Source organism: Glycine max, chromosome 20 (genome assembly GCF_000004515.6).
Source record: "Glycine max cultivar Williams 82 chromosome 20, Glycine_max_v4.0, whole genome shotgun sequence".
NCBI classification, from domain to species: domain Eukaryota; kingdom Viridiplantae; phylum Streptophyta; class Magnoliopsida; order Fabales; family Fabaceae; genus Glycine; species Glycine max.
In genome coordinates this window covers 46003034-46021768 of record NC_038256.2, presented here as the reverse complement: position 1 = coordinate 46021768, position 18735 = coordinate 46003034, and the positions used below count along the sequence as shown (strand labels likewise).

General features: G+C 34.3%; 1 protein-coding gene across 1 annotated transcript; it reads right to left on the bottom strand.

The window, feature by feature from the left end:
• Positions 1–1393: 1393 nt before the first annotated feature.
• Positions 1394–18519, bottom strand: LOC100816792 (myosin-24). The gene is made up of 38 exons (XM_006606408.4): positions 18192–18519; positions 16732–16860; positions 14491–14634; positions 14266–14411; positions 14026–14182; positions 13827–13885; positions 13250–13409; positions 13026–13175; positions 12792–12928; positions 12568–12714; positions 12335–12436; positions 12132–12189; positions 11954–12055; positions 11322–11359; positions 10991–11117; positions 10740–10910; positions 10469–10600; positions 10235–10344; positions 10050–10110; positions 9649–9826; positions 9333–9538; positions 9128–9247; positions 8380–8478; positions 7962–8183; positions 6154–6293; positions 5571–5682; positions 5442–5486; positions 5090–5356; positions 4831–4986; positions 4538–4744; positions 4240–4383; positions 3741–3811; positions 3539–3638; positions 3391–3447; positions 3233–3289; positions 3078–3158; positions 2862–2944; positions 1394–2055 (listed from the first exon to the last, which is right to left on the bottom strand). The coding sequence occupies exons 1-38, from the start codon at positions 18192–18194 to the stop codon at positions 1932–1934; spliced, it is 4602 nt and encodes a 1533-aa protein (XP_006606471.1). The 5' UTR covers positions 18195–18519; the 3' UTR covers positions 1394–1931.
• Between the last annotated feature and the right edge of the window lie 216 nt (positions 18520–18735).

Here is an 18735-nt window from a genome sequence, read left to right as displayed (position 1 = left end):
ACTCAAGTTGATCCATATAAGTCACAATTGCATGTGTAACACTGTATTTAAGGATGGATACATACAATGATTTCACAAGATTTCTAATCCTTATATTATACCACCATGTCAGAGACCCTCCTAGGAGAAACAAAAAATAAGAATCAGTTCTTGGCTTAAGAATTCTTACAAGAACCACCTTCAAGGATGATCCTAGAATGTCATACCTATTACCTAAGCTTGTGGTAAGTTTATAAGCACTAAGATTAGAGTTTATCTATTGTGTATGTTAGTTTGTGTTGAGTACTTCTTTGTATCAGTTATATATATATATGGAAATTACTAATGCACATTTTTTTATAATATAAGTATATTAGCAATCAATATCATAAATTAGGGGGAAAAATTAACACATTCTTTTACAATAATAACTTTAATTTAAGGATATTATAATAACTTATTATTTAATTCAAATAAATTATTTCTCTCTCTTCTTTTATTTTTGACAAACAATAAATGTAAGAATTTTATTTCCTCTCTCTTCTTTACCATCATTAATTTTCTTAAACTTTCTCTTCTCTCACCTCCCACTATAGTATAAACGTATTATAAAAATAAATGTGTATTTAAATTTACAGTTTTTTTTTATAATTTAATGTGCATTTTAAATATTTATCTAAAAAATCTTACATTAGATAATTTTACTAAACTTGTTTTATTAAAAATTTATCAAATGTAAAATTTTAACAAAAAACAATAATTTATGTTTAATATAAAATTTTATTATATTATGTTGATTTAATATGTTTCAAAAATATTATATTTATATATTATGCTTAATATGTTACGAGACTCATAAGATTCATAAAAAAAAAATCATGATACACATCATAAGCTAAAATGTATGCACACCCTAAGCTAAAATGAAAAAAATGAATGTAAGTTTTTTTTTATGAAACATAAGTTAAATTATTAACGCTTAATATATTATGCATAAAATGAAGTTATATTCCAAATTTTAGCACCCGCATGCATTAAATTATATTTGGAAATTAAATTTCAGAACAGGATAAAGGTGTTTTTGAAAAAATAAACAAAAAACAAAATGGAAGGATGGTGTAAAAGCAAACTTTGCAAATAGTAAAAGCCTACTTTTCCCTTACTCTTAATGAAGCCTAAGCAAACTTTGGATATTTTATGGGACAAAAAATATTTTAACCTTAAATATATATATATATATACATACGCACATCCATCTTCCTTCATATTTTCTATCCATGCATGTGCCTCAAAGTCTCGAGCATACATTGCAAAGAGTAAGCTTTGAAACTGATCGGAATCGTACCAAATTTCAACTTTTAAGATTCAAATCTTGGTTGAGAGCAGTTTGATATTTTGCTTACAAATTTAGCTACATGGAGAGGCCCCATTCCATGAAGCGATAGCTAGTAATTAGTAAAGATATCGTGGGAGGGGGATTCATTATTCGAGAATATTGTACAGATAAGACTCGAAAACAATGAAAATGCACGACAGAACAAGTCCAAATAAATAATGAACTTTTGCCACATATTCTGACGGACTTCATTCACCACTATAATTTAATGAAATTCCTATAATTCTTTCTAGATACAAAATATTATTCCAAGAAGAGCAATGTGTTCAGAAGTAACAAGGTTCATAACAAAATGCGAGTGAAAACTTCATGGAAAAAGGCCATAATAGTATTATTCCTTTTACTCTCAGCCCAAAAATCTACTTGCACGGCGTGATGATCTACCTTTTGTCATCCATCACTGAGATGTAAATTTTGGTATGTTTAATACTGACTTATTCTGACACAACCAAAGTCAACAATTCAAGCACTCCATGATAACATTTAAGTGATGTGAGTTGGTAACACCATGGATGTGGGTAAGAATACCGGTGGATCAAATCTACACCAAAAGCTGTCAATCTGGACGTGGCAACAAAAAGCTAAAGCCAGAGTTTTCACGAATTAGAGGCGGGGGCTCTATATCTGCGATATCTATCTGTTCCATTGATTTCGATATGTCATCAACAGAAAACGGAATGCTGCACAAAATAGATGCTTTCATATAGTTAATGTTACAATGTCATGATATAAATTTGCAAAAGGATATGCTAAGAATACAAGCTTCTCAAACTAGTATTCAAGTCAATTTGAAAAAAGTTTTCAACAAATACTTGTTATAGTAAAATATAAAATGAATGTAAAACAAATTAAACTTCGTCCATAAAATCAACTTATGCAACTCTAATTTTTCAGAAGCTCCCTCATCCAAATTGCTCATAAGCACCGGTAAATTTATCGAAACTTGAAATTATTGCCATAGAAAAATAATACTACTAGGGTTTCATAATTAAAAAACTTCCACAAGTTAATCCAAACTAGACCTTGGTCTTCACTTACATGTCCAGATTAGCATATTTTTGGACTTGATTATTTTCTTTTTCTATAACTTTTCAAGAAAGAAAAATAAAAATTGTCCTGAATGTAGCTTTCCCATGCTTTCTGTCTCAGGACACAACAATGTAATCTTGAAATGGGTTCAGTCCAATGAATGTGGTTGTAAGCTTGGTAGGTTATATAGCAACATGACAAAGTCAGGGATCACAAATTTGAGAAGAATTAAAGTCAGGGATCATAAATTGAGAACAGCCCTGAACCTCAGGACTGCCACATGCTTATTTCAGTTTTTATATTTATTCTGTATTTGGTTGTCATGCATCATAGTTAAACTAAGTAGTAAGAATTATTTGGTAGAAGCACCAATAAAATGTGAGTGAACTTTAACTATTTGCAAGAATATTAAAAATAATAGGACAATTATCACATGAGCTAATGATATCTGGCTGACCTTGAATCATCATCCAACAGGAAAGAATTACTAACTGCATTATTTGAATCTTCAGTCATCAACACTCTCATATTGGATATGACCTAGATGAAAACATTAATAAGCAGAGCTCAGCATAGTTTCTCTGCACGTCTAATATTTGAAGTTATCGTACTGCTTTCTAACATATATGATTTTAAACACGAGTTTAAGTAAAACTTTTATGTAAGAACTTACATCGGAGGACACACTATGCGTTCCATATTTGTCATCCCAATACATGGTGCTTATCCGATATAGCTGCTGTATACTAAGGACCTGTACACAGAGACTGAGAATGTTAACTATTCCAAAAAGAAAATCTTTCAATGAAAAAGATTTCTCCTACTTACTGGGCACAGGTCATGGCTTATTTCATCCAATGTTTTCTTTGGTTTCTGATGTATGACCTACACAAAGGAAAAAATTTAGTTCTTCATATTTTCCTATCTCTTGACAATTAGGGAAAAAAATAGTTTCAGATGTTATGTAGCCAAAAATAGATAGATACCAGAAATCCAATAGCTTGTCTAATATGTTTGAGCTCATCCCAGGCTGAACCTGCATACTGCAATTTTGTTTTTTTTGGAGAAGGGGGGTTAGTATATAAGCCTATTAGAAGAACTGAAGAGGATAACAGCAGGGCAAAGTTAATGCACCTCATCTGTTGCCTTATAACACCAATGCTCCAATTCAGCCAAACCAGCTTTGACATATTCTCCATTACTAAATGAGCAGCATTCCCGTCTTAAAAGAAGACTGGAACAAAAAAAAATGAGATGATTAAAATGAGACTCTTCCAATCTACAGAAAAGAAGACGGCCCTTAAAACGGGATATTAAAAGTGCAGAACAAACCAACCTATTGAATAATTGTACATTGATGAAAGAAAAAATTTGTGTGAACACCTTACGAACTAAAAATGGAGGAACCTGCATAAATTAAGCCAAAGTGGGAGAAATCACAACATTACAACACTAAATAAATGGAAAATAACTTGCCAAAGAAAGGAAAATAAAACAATGTTGGAAGAATATAATATGCAGACCTTTCTGAGGTTTGACCAAATTATGTAGATCAACCTTTCCATTCTCAAATTTATACAAACCTCCCATGTTTAATTATCAATATAAATCCCCCTTTATTTAAAATCAAAATAAAGAAAATATATGTAACTTGAGAATCAATAAGGGAGGTCATGTAATTTTATTAAATTTCAATAGAAGTATACATGATTTTAGTACAACAATATATTTAATGGAAAAGATCCAAAAATATGTGTAAAGAGACAGTATTGAGACATATTGCTATACGGAGGAAAAAACATAGAAAGAAAGATGCCAAAACAGATTATACTAACATGATTTGCTTTCAAAGTATTTAGAAAGTTTCCTAAGCTCTTCACTATCCCCTGCCAGTGAGCAATCAAAGCGCGTTGTGCTTCGGTGTTTGCTACTGAACGTGATGATCCCTTAACAAGGCTTGCTCTGGATGTTCTCGGTGCCTATCTCGTCACATATTAACAGTGATGTTTTAAATGAATGAATTTCTATGGAAATGTAAAAATTGGAAAAAAAATAAATTGATCATTTTTAAAAGCAGACATTATAGACCAGCTTGTAGAATCCTACTACAGATTAATGAATAAATTGTCATACCTGGATGCATAATCCAAGCAAGGGAGAAATTTCTTTCTTCAAATTATCACGAATCATTCCATATATCTTTTCCACATATGCTGTAAGCTGTTGTTTGAAAAGCAGAGCTGGGTACTTGGCTTCAACTTGTCTTAATGTATCTACTCCTCTGCTTGTGTTACCATTTATTAGGGAAAGATTGACTCCAGCTGGTGCTCCACGGAAACTCTGGGAAAAAAAGGGAACTTGCTTATCTGAAGAATAGAAGATTTTCATTGGGAATTAATTAGTTCATATCAGAAGCTATGCTTTACTTGAGTCATCCTCCCAAACAGGGTTGCTGATGAAGAACGACGGCGTTGTGGAGCCATTCCAGCAGCACCACTAGCCTTGAGCGTGCGCTGGAGTAACAAGAGAAGTGTAGAGGCATTGGATAACCAATAAGCCAAGATATCATTGTTATCCTGGGTCTGAAATCCAAATTGAAATATATCAGCAACTTGAAAGTATTACGCTAAGAAAGAGGTGTAAGAAAAAGAGACTACTAGCATGTGGAAGTTGCATTTTTCACACCTCAATTGCATGGCCAATAGTTTGGATGATACGGTCAAAAACGCTAGTACGCTCAACTTCAAATGATCGCCAGTGCAAGAGGCATTTGTATATGATACAGGCAGCAATTGGTCTGTTCCCAGCATAGCCTAGATGTTGTGCAATACATCTAATGAGTAACTCTTGATTCTCCTGTTGTTTCTCATTTAGTGACTTTTGTGGTTTGTCATCCAAGCCGTCAGAGGGTTCCCTCCGGTGCATTGATGTGCTATGCATTTCCTGACTAGGCTATTAGGTGACCAAGAAAGAGTCAAATCCATATAGACATACCCAAAACCAATAACTACGAATTTAAAATAAAAGATTTAGTTACCAGAGTTGTCTTTGCTTCCGGTACAATATGACCACTTTCAGTTCTCTATTGACAGACAAAAAGCTCCTTTAAACCAATGTCAAGCATTATATTGTTTTCACGCATATAATATTCATTATTGAGGATTACCTGGACAACTGATCTTGAACGTCCTGAAAGGAACTTATTAGGTGCCATGGACACAGCTTGTTGACGTAGAACCTGATTCTCTGATTCTAAATTAGTGATCTTCTCCTCTAGCCTAATCATAGAATTATGAGATTTCACTCAACCATCTCAGTGAATTAAGAGCAGGCATAATATGATGAAATTTTGAATTAGCTATAAATTATTGAGATGTCAAGAGAAGTTAAAGAAAGATAAATTTTTAACAGCTAGCCAATTATCACACATTTCAAGAGAAAGAAAGTCTCCACAACAAGGAATTTGGCACACAAGTTTACACAAGTCATCCAATATTTTCAAAGCAGGTCATTGTTGATTAAAGTGTGGCCCAGAGCACAAGGCTCCCACCACCAAGTAGGGTCTGGAGTAGTAAATGTATGCAGCTGTAACTCCATAAGCAGAGAGACTGTTTCCAAGATTTGTACTGGTAACCTCAGGGTTACAAGTAACAACCTTAACATTGTGACAAGGCTCTCCCTTGCAAGACATCATTGATTATCACGGGAAAACAATTACATCAGGGCATACTTTTCATTATTTATATTACCTAGTCAGTGATTCTTGAAGCTGACGTGTCTTCTTCTCCGTGTCTTCCAGTTTTTTACCTCTTTCTTCGCTACAAACTTGGGCTTCGTTGTATTTTCTTTCAAAGTCATCAGCTTTCTGTTTCTCTGACTTGAGTGAAGTCTGTGTAGATAAAGCCAAGGCAAAATCACGTAAGATGAGCTAACCACGATATGATGCTACAAAAACATTGGTATTCACCATAAGCTTAAGAGGAAACTGTCCTCCTTATTTCTTGATAAACTTATCCAAAGGCATATTCAGAAACATAAATCTGTCCAATTAAAATACATCATCCTAATACAAATTACTACAGTAGAGATATAATCTATTCAAGTGCCTCCACCTAACCTCAGTTTTTTTAAATGATTTGTTATTGACATGTAGACATTGTATGGGACTCCATGACAGTAAAATGTTCAATCTGGATCCTTGCGACCCCCACTCTTCACAATTATTCATAATTAAGGTAAGTTTTAGTACAAGGTAAAGTGCACTTGGGCATTGTCCACACTTCAAAGGACATTTTGTGAGGGAAAAACACCACTGGATATCAACTAGCATTAATGCATAACTTGATTTGATAGTAGTATTAATTTGAAGAGAATGAACAATCTATCTTGTTGTTCCATAAATCAACAGGAGAGAAACTTGCTTTGTTACATCCCTTTAAACAGAGGAGGATCTACAGAGTGTTAATGAAATTAATGTAATAATCCAGGCTGCTAGAGGTGTTTCATGAACAGACAAAACAGTGAAACACAGAGGTGGACTGACATTATATCAGAGAAGCCTTGGCAAGTCATATTATCACTCTTACTCACATATCTACAGCAATTCAAGTAGCTGATATTTTTACCAATGCTATGACCAGACAGCGGCATGGGTTTCTTGTTGCCAAATTGTTGCTGGTTGACAACCAGCATCAACATGAGGAGGATGTTAATGAAATTAATGCGATAATCCAGGCTGTCAAGGGGTCATATTTATCACATGTTTTTTAGGCTGTCATAATTATTATTTTCATCTGTATATTCTGTATAGTGTATAGACATAACCTTAGGAATTTATTTCCTTTCTAATAAATCTGAAGTAAATATCTGCAAGATCTCCTAGAATGCCTATCTTGTAAAGATGCTGAATGACTATTTAATAAGAAAGGCCACAAGAGGACAGTTCAACTTTTCCCAAACACATCTTCCTAATCTTTGATGTGGTTCTAGGGATTTCCTAACTCAGATATAGCATTTCATACAAGTACTCTGAAAGCGAATCAAACTCCTCCCATAGTTAAAGTCAACTTATGCCCCTCAATTTTTTTATAAGCTCCTTCATTTAACTCCTCTAAAAGTTAAGGTGCATAAGTTGATTTTAACTTATAAGAGAATTTTGATTCATTTTCTTCTCTTATAAGTACTTAAGAATAAGTTTATCCAAGATAGGTCATAGTTCTGTTTACAAGCTGGGTTACATAATTGGATACATGTCCAGAACAAAAATAAGATACTATTTAAATAACTTCTTCACATTGAAATTATTTATGGTCCTCAGTCTCATATACCAAATTCCATATCTGTTGTATTTTTCCCCCCTTTATGAACTAATCAATGAAGAAGAGGCTACAAAATTAATGTGCCATTCTAAAAATGATATAGGTCATATATTACCGAAATAAATATTGTCATAAAAACTTTCAATTTTAAAAGAAGCATTTTATATCGAAAGAGATGCATCCTTGAAATAAGGTTCACCTAATAGGAGATTTGGTCTTGTATGACTGAACTTTCTTACCTTTAGGCTCTCAACTTCTGCAGTCAGTGTCTCAATCTTCTGTGTATCTTCAACAATAACTTGTGTTTCTTTAATGACGGGAGGTGCTTCTTCAACAACTTTCTTCACATTCTCTCGCTCTTTGATGAGCAGAGCATTAGTTTCTTCAAATTTGTTCTGCATCTCCTGCAATGAATTCTGCACTTTTGCTATCTCCTGTGCTTTGGATTCTTCCAGATTGGTCTGTACATGATTCCACATGGCTAACTTTTCGCCTTACCAGTTGAAAGGATATTTAATAACTTGCAAATATTGGCCTTTTAACCTTCCTTTTTATTTCTTATTTGTGCAAAAATGTTTTTCAAAATGCATGAATGTGTAAGAGATCAGAATAACAAAATCCTTCCAAATTATATCTATACACAAAACATGCACTTACCCTTAAACCTTTTTCTAGTTGGAGACGCCAAGTGAGTTCCTCCACTCGTTTTTCTAGTTTATCCTTTGCTTCTTGAAGGGCACCAGTTTCTCTTGCAGCCTAAAGCAAATGGAAACATATGTCAACTTAGAAGAAAACAGAAAGATATAATGAAACCAGGAAAATAAAATTAAAAAAAGTGAGGTTCAAGCTACTTATATATTACAGAATGAGTCAGGTACAAGCAGCTTAATCAGTTGGATCAAGGTGGGGTTAGTTTTAGATTTGATCCTTCATACCACTAAAAAGGAAAGAAACATCAAAGAAAGATATTGGATGACTCTCAATTTAGGCCATTGTGGATGCGACATACTATTTTGCAGTTTTCTCCAAGGTTTATTTTGTATCTACTTCATTTTTTCAAAATAAAGATAAGGTAGCGGTTCAAGAAATCAAAATAAAAAGGGAACAAAGTTTTGTCCTCTGTAATTACAAGTAAAAAATTAAAAGCCAATTTAATCTTTGCAGATCAGAAGAGAATTTTAAGTTCTTCTATTGTTTTTCCCTTCATGAAGATAATAATGAAACAAAAAATATGAATATTGTTTGTATATATCTATAATTTGAAACTCAATTTTACAATTAAAAATTGATCAAATAGTATCTTTTGCTTTTTGTGCCATAAGTTTTGTAGGATGGACGTGTTACATCTTTTGTCATCTATTTCTGAAGGATCTACTTAATGTATAAGAATCATGGTAAAACATACCATTTTCAGTTTCCTAAGTTCTTTCCTGGCTATGCGCCCCCTCCATCTGCATTGTGTAACTATTGCACCTCTACTAAGCCTCTTATAATATATGGCAGCTTTGTGGCACCGCCACCAAGCCTGCAATTTTTTGAGAGGGAATTTAAAATACTGAATACTGATTGCCCTAGAGGATAATCCAAATCATATAGTACTGAACCAAAACCTGAATAATAATGGAAGCTTTAGTCTGCTTCCTAAATCTGAATTTATTGCGGGCAGCAATGGCCCTTATAGCTGTTTGCAGTGTAAGTGCTGACACATGAAGTTCTTTATAGGCTTTCCTAGCTTCATATCTGCGTACGTTCTTTTGAATTTTCCTAGCAGCAGCCTCCCTTCTCAAGTGCTCATAGAGTTTACATGCAAGTCTTCCTACAGATTTGAGATACATTATTCTAACCAGGGAAGTCATACAATATGAAAATTTGACTGCATGTATCCAAACAAATGAATCGGGATATTTCACTTTTGAAACACTTTACCTCTCCACCGAGACTGCACATATATGCTCTTCTTTCGCAATGCAAGATAATGTTTACGAGCTTGATGAGTTCGTATACGCCGTTGGATAACTTTTGCTGCATTACTAAGTACTTGAGCTCTCCGTGCATCTAGTTCAGCCATCTGACCTGCTCGCAAGAATACCTTTGTTTTTCCAATCTACAATATTTGAAGCCAACCAAATGAATTTTGTGAACATATGAGCATGGCATAAATATTATACATATAAGCAAGTTATAAGACCATACAAGCTCCCTGTTGATATTAGTTCGTTAAGTCTGAAAGAGCTGTTATAAATTAATGCTGCAATGTGCATGGGTTATAGTTGTTGCTAAGGCCTTAAGAGCTTTACAAATTATGCTGGTGAAATATTTCAAATTACCTGATATCCTTGAAGCCCCATCTTTTCCAAAATCTTTTGGCAACCAGTCTTTTCATCACAGCTACTCACAGGTGAAAAACATGACATATTAGCACCATGCCCAAGTTTGGTACGAAATATTTGAACATATCAAGCCAAAACTTTCTTCCTCCAAGGCATAGAAGATAAACTAAAAGAGTGCTTACTTTGCTTCCATGGCCTCTGTAGCAAGGATGCCAAATCTGTTTATAAATTCAAAGAAAGCACGACGAGTAGGGTAGCCAGCACAACTGATTCTGATTGCCTCCAAAACACCCTATAGGAACAAGAGTTAGGAACAGCTGAAGAAGGGGTGAAGACTTGATGGAACTATGAATATACTTTTGTATAAACCATCTTCCAAATAATGAAATAAAGGAAGAACATAAAAGCATACTCACACCACAGCGAAGTTGTTGCATAATATTGACATTCTCAAAAATTGCAGGCTTGAGTTGGTTGTTTGGTTTCACACATCTAATGTAATGGGGTTCTGTAGAATTTAATGTGTCCATCAGGCTTTGTAGTTGTAGCTGCACCATTCAAAATTTCATTAGCTTCTTGATAATAAGAATGCAGTTCAGTTTTTGTAGGTTGTTTCATATATTCATTATTTGAAGTTTTAGTCGAAGTCCTAAAGTTTATCAATAAAGACTTGAAAAAGAATGATACCTTAAAACGAGAACCAATTGAAGAAAATTTGGAAGATTTTGATGTCTCTTCTGGAAGTGGAGGAAAAAGGCCAGATACAAAAGAACATTTGGAAGCACTCAATAAATCTTGATGTTCAGGAACCACATAATCCTTGTTTTTGTCTAAGAATTGGTCAGACTGGTATAATACCTACAGATTTAGGAGGGTAAATTTGAATAAGCAAAGATGCCTCGTTTTAGCAGCAGCTAATGCTATGAGATTAGTCGTACCTCCCCAGCATAATGAGCAATTGTGAAATCTGTTCGAGACAATTTTGGCTTAATAAAGCGCTTGTTATTCTTAAATGTTTGATAAAGCTTGTTTGCAAATGTTTCATGAGTTGACTTCGGAAACATGCTGAAAGACAAAGGGAGAGGGTAAAGGCAAGAACAATGGAGGTAGATTCAATATGTTATGTAACAAGGAGCTTTGGATTTGAAGAAACCAGACAAAAACTGGATCATGTCTAATTTTACCAACCTAAAGTAAATTGAAAAAGTTAAATTCATCAAGCAAGCTGTGAAAAGGAAGTAGTTCATGGGAAAAATAACAATTATTTACCAAGCTTCATCAAGGAGAGCAATGATTCCTCCAGGTTTCTGCAAAAGCAAAATCAATGTAAAAGAATAGTACAAGAACAAAAGGCAGGAAAATCCTAACTAGGGATTGAATTAAGCTGTAAAATGGGCCCAAAATAATACTTGGTGGAAGACTATTCGCTACTCAGAAATGGAACTTGCTTGATTATAAATTTATATTCATCTAAAACCCAAAATAAAAGATTGTGTATGTTAGACACAATAAAGGACTTGTGGTTCAATTCCAAAGAAGCAAGAAAGAAACTCATTAATCAATTTTCTTTTCATCACAAGTTCCTGTTTCCCTGCTTCTCTTCCTTTCTACATGTATGTAGTTGTTCTGTATTTTTTATCAACCTTTGCAGATTGGGATCAATTGAAAATTCATTATTAATAGGCAAGGTATAGTCACACTAAATAGACTGTGGGGAGAGCCTATATTGGATAATTAGAAACGACAGCAATGTAAATATCATCTTTAAGCATATCAAACACACACACCTTTCAGTTTCATTAAGGTTTTGAACATCTAAGTTGAAGGCTTCCAACTAAAAATGAATCAATTATACTCGTTGCCTTAAAGAAAGTGGGAAAAAAAAAGGAGAGAAAGAAAACCTTCTCAATAAGGTCCAAAACATCTTGGTTGTCAACAAATTCAATGTAGCTCCAATTGATCTGCTCCTTTGTATATTCTTCTTGTTCCATTTTAAACACGTGCTGAAATCATCACCATCATATTAATAATGGAAATAAAAAACAAACTTGAAGTGCATAATTTGTTCTTAGACTTTGCCTGGTTGAAATGTTGCTGCAACTTCTCATTTGTGAAATTAATGCAAAATTGCTCAAAACTGCAGAGCATGACAAACTGAAAATAAGTTACAAAAAATTGAAACTTGAGAATAAGTAGAGGTAGTTTGCTTTCAATATCTTCAGTAATGCCCTCTTGTGGACATACTTATATAGATATGTTTATTCTTCGAAACTATATATTACCTGTTAGATTTAAAGCTTTCGAAACCATAGATATCAAGGACCCCAATCAAAGATTTAGAATTGGGGTCTTGTCCAATGGAATTATTAATCTTGTCCACCAACCTGTTAGTAAACACATAAATGATCCAGGAATCAAAACCAGAACCCTGTATTCTCATATTCAGTATCTGTGATACTAATTAGACAATTTAAAGGTCTTTAAAATGAATTTGTTTCCATTTTTAGTATCTTACCAGTCAAATAGCCGAGAATAGATTGTTTTTGCCAATCCATCTCTACTGATTGCTGCACTTTGGGGGTCAAGGCTCCGTTTTATAACTTCTTCAGGGGTGATCATGACACGCTTACATAATGCGTCTTCCAAGGCATCAGCATCACACCTGATCCAATATTGACAATTATCTTAAGTAAACTATATATCATACAGACATAAGTAATAATACAACAGTGTCCATACATGAGAAGCTCAGCAGTTGTTTTCAGGTGGAATTTGGATTTGTCATCTTTTGGAACTGATGAATCAACTTCTTTTCCTTTGGTAAATTCAATATTACCAATATGAAGAATTGAAGCAACAACTCTGAAAATGGCTTCCTGAGAACAAGACAGCAGGGAAAAGCAGAGAGGGAGAGAACAATCATTCTATATTCTAGCAGGAAAAAAGCTGCATTCGTATTTGTGGAAGAAATACCTGATCTTTTTGGCTTATTCCAACAATATCCATAGCTCTTCGGGTGGCAAGATATTCATGAGCATCACTTACATCAGCCAGTTCATAGCATTTTGACTGGTTAAGGTAGTGAAACGATCTAGGATTTCCTAATTTGTATTTCTCAATTTCCTGTTAGCAGAATTTTCAATGAGTTTATATAATTAAAAGAATCAATAATAAGTAGATTGTAGACAGAAAGCCACCTCCTGTGGTGCAGCACAAAGAAGATAAAAGCAATGGTAGTTCCTTTCAGGATCATTAATTTGGCAAACCCGAGATCTCTCTAGAAGATATGTTCGGATGGCTGCTCCTGATATTCTTCCACTTTTATCGAATTGGATCTCAACAAATTTACCAAAACGGCTGCACCATTAACACTAGGAGAATTTGAAACCAACTCTTTGGTAATAGCTTAGACATTAAGAATCATGTAGCAGCTTATGTTAGCAAAAAAAGGAATTCCTTTTCTGGAACGAAAATTTGATTAAGAAAGACATCATTCTAACTGCCCTTCTTAACATCAGAATGACATCATTCTAACTGCCCTTCTTAACATCAGAATGACTTTTGACAATATAACGTGATATTAAGGTAATGAAATGAGACAAAACTGGAGATGAAGTTAATCTATAATTTCAGACTAGCAGTAAGAATGAAGCACAAGGAATCCTTTGTTGTCCACATGTCAGAAAGACTGATACAAGGTTAGTTTACATACCAGAAATCATAGAGAATAAAACCCACAGAATCCTTTATTTACCACATATAAGATACACTCACCTAGAATTGTTATTCCTGACAGTTTTAGCATTCCCAAATGCTTCCAGTACTGGATTTGACTGCACTCAAATCAGTTAATATGGAAGTCTTGAATGAGTTCATATTAAAAGATAAGAAAATGGAATGTTATTCATTGGGGAGGGCGGGGACGGGAATTCTGTTAAGAGTTCAAAAATGAGTGTAATTAATTAGATCATACTTCAAGAACTTGTTGTTCAACTGTTCGCCCTTCGGTACCAGCCCTACCACCTAAGAAAGCAAGGTATTGCATAAGCATTTTTGTAGTTTCAGTTTTACCAGCTCCACTTTCCCCACTGACTAGAATTGAATTGCTTTTTTTTTCGTTAATCATCGCCCTGATATTAATAAAATCAACAATTCAATATTTGCTTCACTTATAGAAATGAAACTTGGATCTTAAGAAAAAATATAGGATTACCTATATGCAACATCAGCAACTGCAAACACGTGAGGGCTTAATTCCCCAAATGGAGCTCCCTTGTATTGTTGCATCATGTGCGCACCATAAATATGAGGTAGTCTTTGGAATGGATTTATTGCAATCAGAATATTTCCAGTATAAGTCTGCCAAAACATTAGGTAACAACTTTTTCACTGATAAACTTTGCTGAATCTCATCACATTAAAGGGAAGAAAGCCTTACATATATTTCATTCAATTCATATCTAGCTTTTAAGTTCTGCAGGACTCCAGGCTCATGCAAGTAGGACAGTTTAGTCATATCGTCCACTCCACCAGGAGGAGCTTCCATATCCTTAGGATATATTTTTGATAAATTTGCAACAACCTTAAAATAGCCAAAATAGAAGTTACTGCATTATTTTGCACATTTTCCAGTAAGCAATACATGCATGAGAAAGAAGTGCTGCATGAAGAAATGAAGTATACAAATAACAATAATTTTCTTACTGCAGAGTTTAATGAGTAAAGATAAAGCAGGAATACAATAAAGACACAGACAGTGGTAAACTTGTTCAAGACTCCAATCAATGACTTCGACACAGATTTTCAGAACAATAAACCTTAATTAAATAATTTTCTATAGAACATATTGATGACTTGAATCCCAAGCAGGTGAATTCAATAATGAAAGAAAGAACCCTTGTTTATGGATCTCTTCCCTTTTTACTTTTTAGTGTTTTCTTTGGCCTTCGTTTCTCATTCCATGATCTACTTGAAGCCAGATACAGCTGACCAGCAGTTCTTTTTCTTATTTTAGTTGATCACCATGTATGTAGTTGCTACGTATATAAACCTAGGATGATCACAAAGGAGACCGGGGACAAAGCTAGAATAATTAAGATGGGGGACCTAATATGAAAATTACTTTATTGAGGGGTGCCAAATTAATTTTGTTTTAGAAAAAAAAGCTGCAAAGGAAGGGAAAAAAACAAATTTTTAAAGGGGAAAAAAAGAATGGGGCCAATCCTCTCCTCAAAGCAATATTTCACATCCCCTAAATGAGAGGCAAATCATTACCTATCATTATTATTTTATCTTTCTTCTGTATTAACTGCTGTCATACAATAAGCCTATGTCAAATGTTTAGCTATCCAATATAGTATGGATTGATTCTAGAATGAAAGTCTTATTTATCAAGATAGGGTGCTGCCCATCAATGACCACAATTGGTCGTAAACCAATCATCAATCTTCTTCTTGTTTATGTGGACGATATTGTGGTCACCAAATCAGATTAATAGGCTATCAGTACAATCAAGAAATTGTTGCATTCAACTTTCCACATGAAAGACCTTGGCCAACTCACTTATTTCTTGGGATTAGAAGTACACTTTCAACAGAAAGGCATTTTTGTCAATCAACACAAATATATTCAAGATCTAATTCAATTAGTTGGTCTCACTAATTCTGCTCTTGTTGACACTCCAATGGAAATTAATCTAAAATTGCGACAAGATGAATGTGACCTTCTAGAAGACCCAACTTTCTATCATAAGCTAGTTCGAAGTCTTATTTACCTAACCATCACCAGACCAGACATCTCATTTGTTGTCAACACAATTAGCAAATTCATGCAATTTCCTTGGAATTTGCATCTTTCAGTAGTAAACTGTATTATTCAGTATCTACTTGATACTTCCAGCCGTAGTCTTTTCTTCCCTACTGGTGCATCAACACAACTTCAAGCATCCAGTGATTCTGGTTAGACTAGATGTCCAGACACACGGAAATCCACTACTGACTGGTGTATGTTCTTAGGGGAAGCTCTAATCTCTTGGAAATGCAAGAAACAAGACTCAGTCTCCAAATCATCCACTGAAGCAGAATACCGCGCCATGTCTGCTGCATGCTCTGAGACAATACAAGCGCCATTCAAATTGACACAAATCTTGTTTACCATGAAAGAAAGAAACACATAAAGGTTGATTGTCACTCAACCCAGGAGGTGTATGACCATCGAGTTATCATCTTGCCTCATGTTTCTACATTTGTTCAACTCGTTGGCATTCTCACAAAATCCTTGACACGTCAGTGCCATAATTTCCTAGTCTGCAAATTTATGCTTTTAGACTTACCAGCATCAATTTGAGGGGGGATTTCAATGAAATTGATTAGCAGAATATTAGTTATTAATTGACACAAATTGTAGAATATTGGTTATTATTGGCACAAATTTGTTGATCATTCAATACAGCAGATCTTACATGATTATATAGTTGTAATTATCTCCTTAATTAGTTATCTCAGCTGTAAGATAGCATTTATTGCAGATTGACTATTTAATTCATAGATGTAAAATTCAAATTGGATGAACACTATTTAATGTAAAATTCTTCACAAGAGAACACAGTTTTTCATCTGCAACTTTCTCAGTCTAATAAAAATAAGGAACCAAGTAACTGGCACTCTGACAGTCTACAAACCTTTTTTCCATTGGTATCTTCAATTTCAGCATCCGTTCCATTGATTTTTAATACCTGTCCATCAATCCAAGATACCTCTGGGTCTTCAATCCAGACATGAGAACCCACAATAATATTCACTGGAGTCCCCTGCAGATTGAGATATGGAATCATTTTTTTATTACAATGATCTATGTAAGATCTCATTAAGGTTCTAAATATTTATTTTTATATTATCTTGTCTTCAAGAAAAACTAACAAGAATTATAAATGGGTTTGTCCCATGACATGCGTCTAGAAAGATCTATAAATTCCAAACTAAACTAAAATATGCCTAGTTAGACAGGACCTGTAAGCCTGTAGTACTAACAGCCAAATAAATCAGAATGTTTTACCATAATTCTCCGGAATAGTCGCCTAACAACCAACTAGATGCCACATTGTAGAAAAGTCAGTTTAATCAGAGTTTTCTGCTGCATGACAAGATATCATATTTCTTTCCTACTACATCCTTTTCTAATGTATTGAATGAGAGATATTTTGAGTTTTTGAATCTTGAAAAAATTGCAAATACCACAGGAAATCAGAATCTACAAGTCTACTGGATGCTCTTCAAAAGTAAAGTTCATGTATAAGTATAAACAAATGCGAGTCACAACCCACAACTCAGGATCCTGAGCTCAATATTGTTTTGAAACTTGATATGCCTACTAAATCTGTATTTCTTCTATCCATTGCTAAAATCCATCCACTCTATACAGAGCGAACCAAGTGTGATTTGTCTGCTTTGCATTTCACGATTCATCACTTTTTGTTTCATAATTCATCCACTGTTGGCATCATTATTCTCTGACAATGATGGCTAAGTTACCCAACTTGATCTGAATGCAACATCTCCCAAATAAATCATTTGCTTATAGATTTGAACAAAATTTAGATACAGGTCCTTAGGTACTTTTAATGTTGTTCTTCTATTAGAATTGGAGTTTCATCTCGATAATCCGTATACTAAATGCTTAAATACATAAAAACATTAAATGTCACCACAGATTCCCAAGGTAAAACTCCAATTCTGATTCGAGAACAACCCCAAAAGCACATAAGGAACTAAATATAAGTTTTGTCGGATTGTGAACTCCAATCCCTTTTCCCATACTTCTCCGAAATTCTAATGTGCATTGATCATGGAGGAGGATCACTTAATAAAACAACTTTGCATTACAAAGAATCACTTGACTTCAAAGTATGACGACCCCTAACACCTTCTCTCCAGTATCCAGTTCATAGTTTTATTCCATCTTTCACGTAAGTATTTTCAATTCCAACGCACGTAAACGAGATCTTACTATTTATTTTAAAATGTAAAAGATAGAAATAACAAGAGGCTTGATCGCCTGAGGCTTCCAATTGCGCAAGCAAAGAAAAACGCATTGCATGAAAAGAAAAAAAAAAGTAAACTGAAAATGGCGAGAGAAACATACCATTATTGCGGTGTAAAGTGGGAGGTGAGGAGACCTCAACAAGAAGGTTCATAAAGAGAAGGAAATGAGTTATGGATCTGATGGGAGCGTTGCTGAGATTTGAATGAAAGGCGTTAAGAAAGTTGTGGGAAAATGATGTGAAGGTGAAAGTGAGATGATAGGAACGACGACATTGTTTAGTTTTGGGGGGAAGATGAAAGGAGAGAGAAGTGGAAGAAGCGAGTGTGGGTTTGGATCCATGAAGAGACATTCTTCGCCACGCCCTTCAACCTCGGCACCTTCTTCTTCTTCCCTTTGCTTTCGCGCCAACTCGTGGCTCCTAATTAACTATGTGTCTCTCGCTCTAAGCTCTTTAACGGAATTTCTTCTCACTCCCTTCCCTTGTGTTTTAAATGTTTATACACTTGTAACTTCACAAGTTACCTAATAATATTCAAGTTACTCTATATGTATTTAAATTCATCCATATATGTATGTATTCTCTAACTATATTTATTAGTTGTTAACTTTGTCAAATTCTAATAACTTGGTAACTTTATTAAGT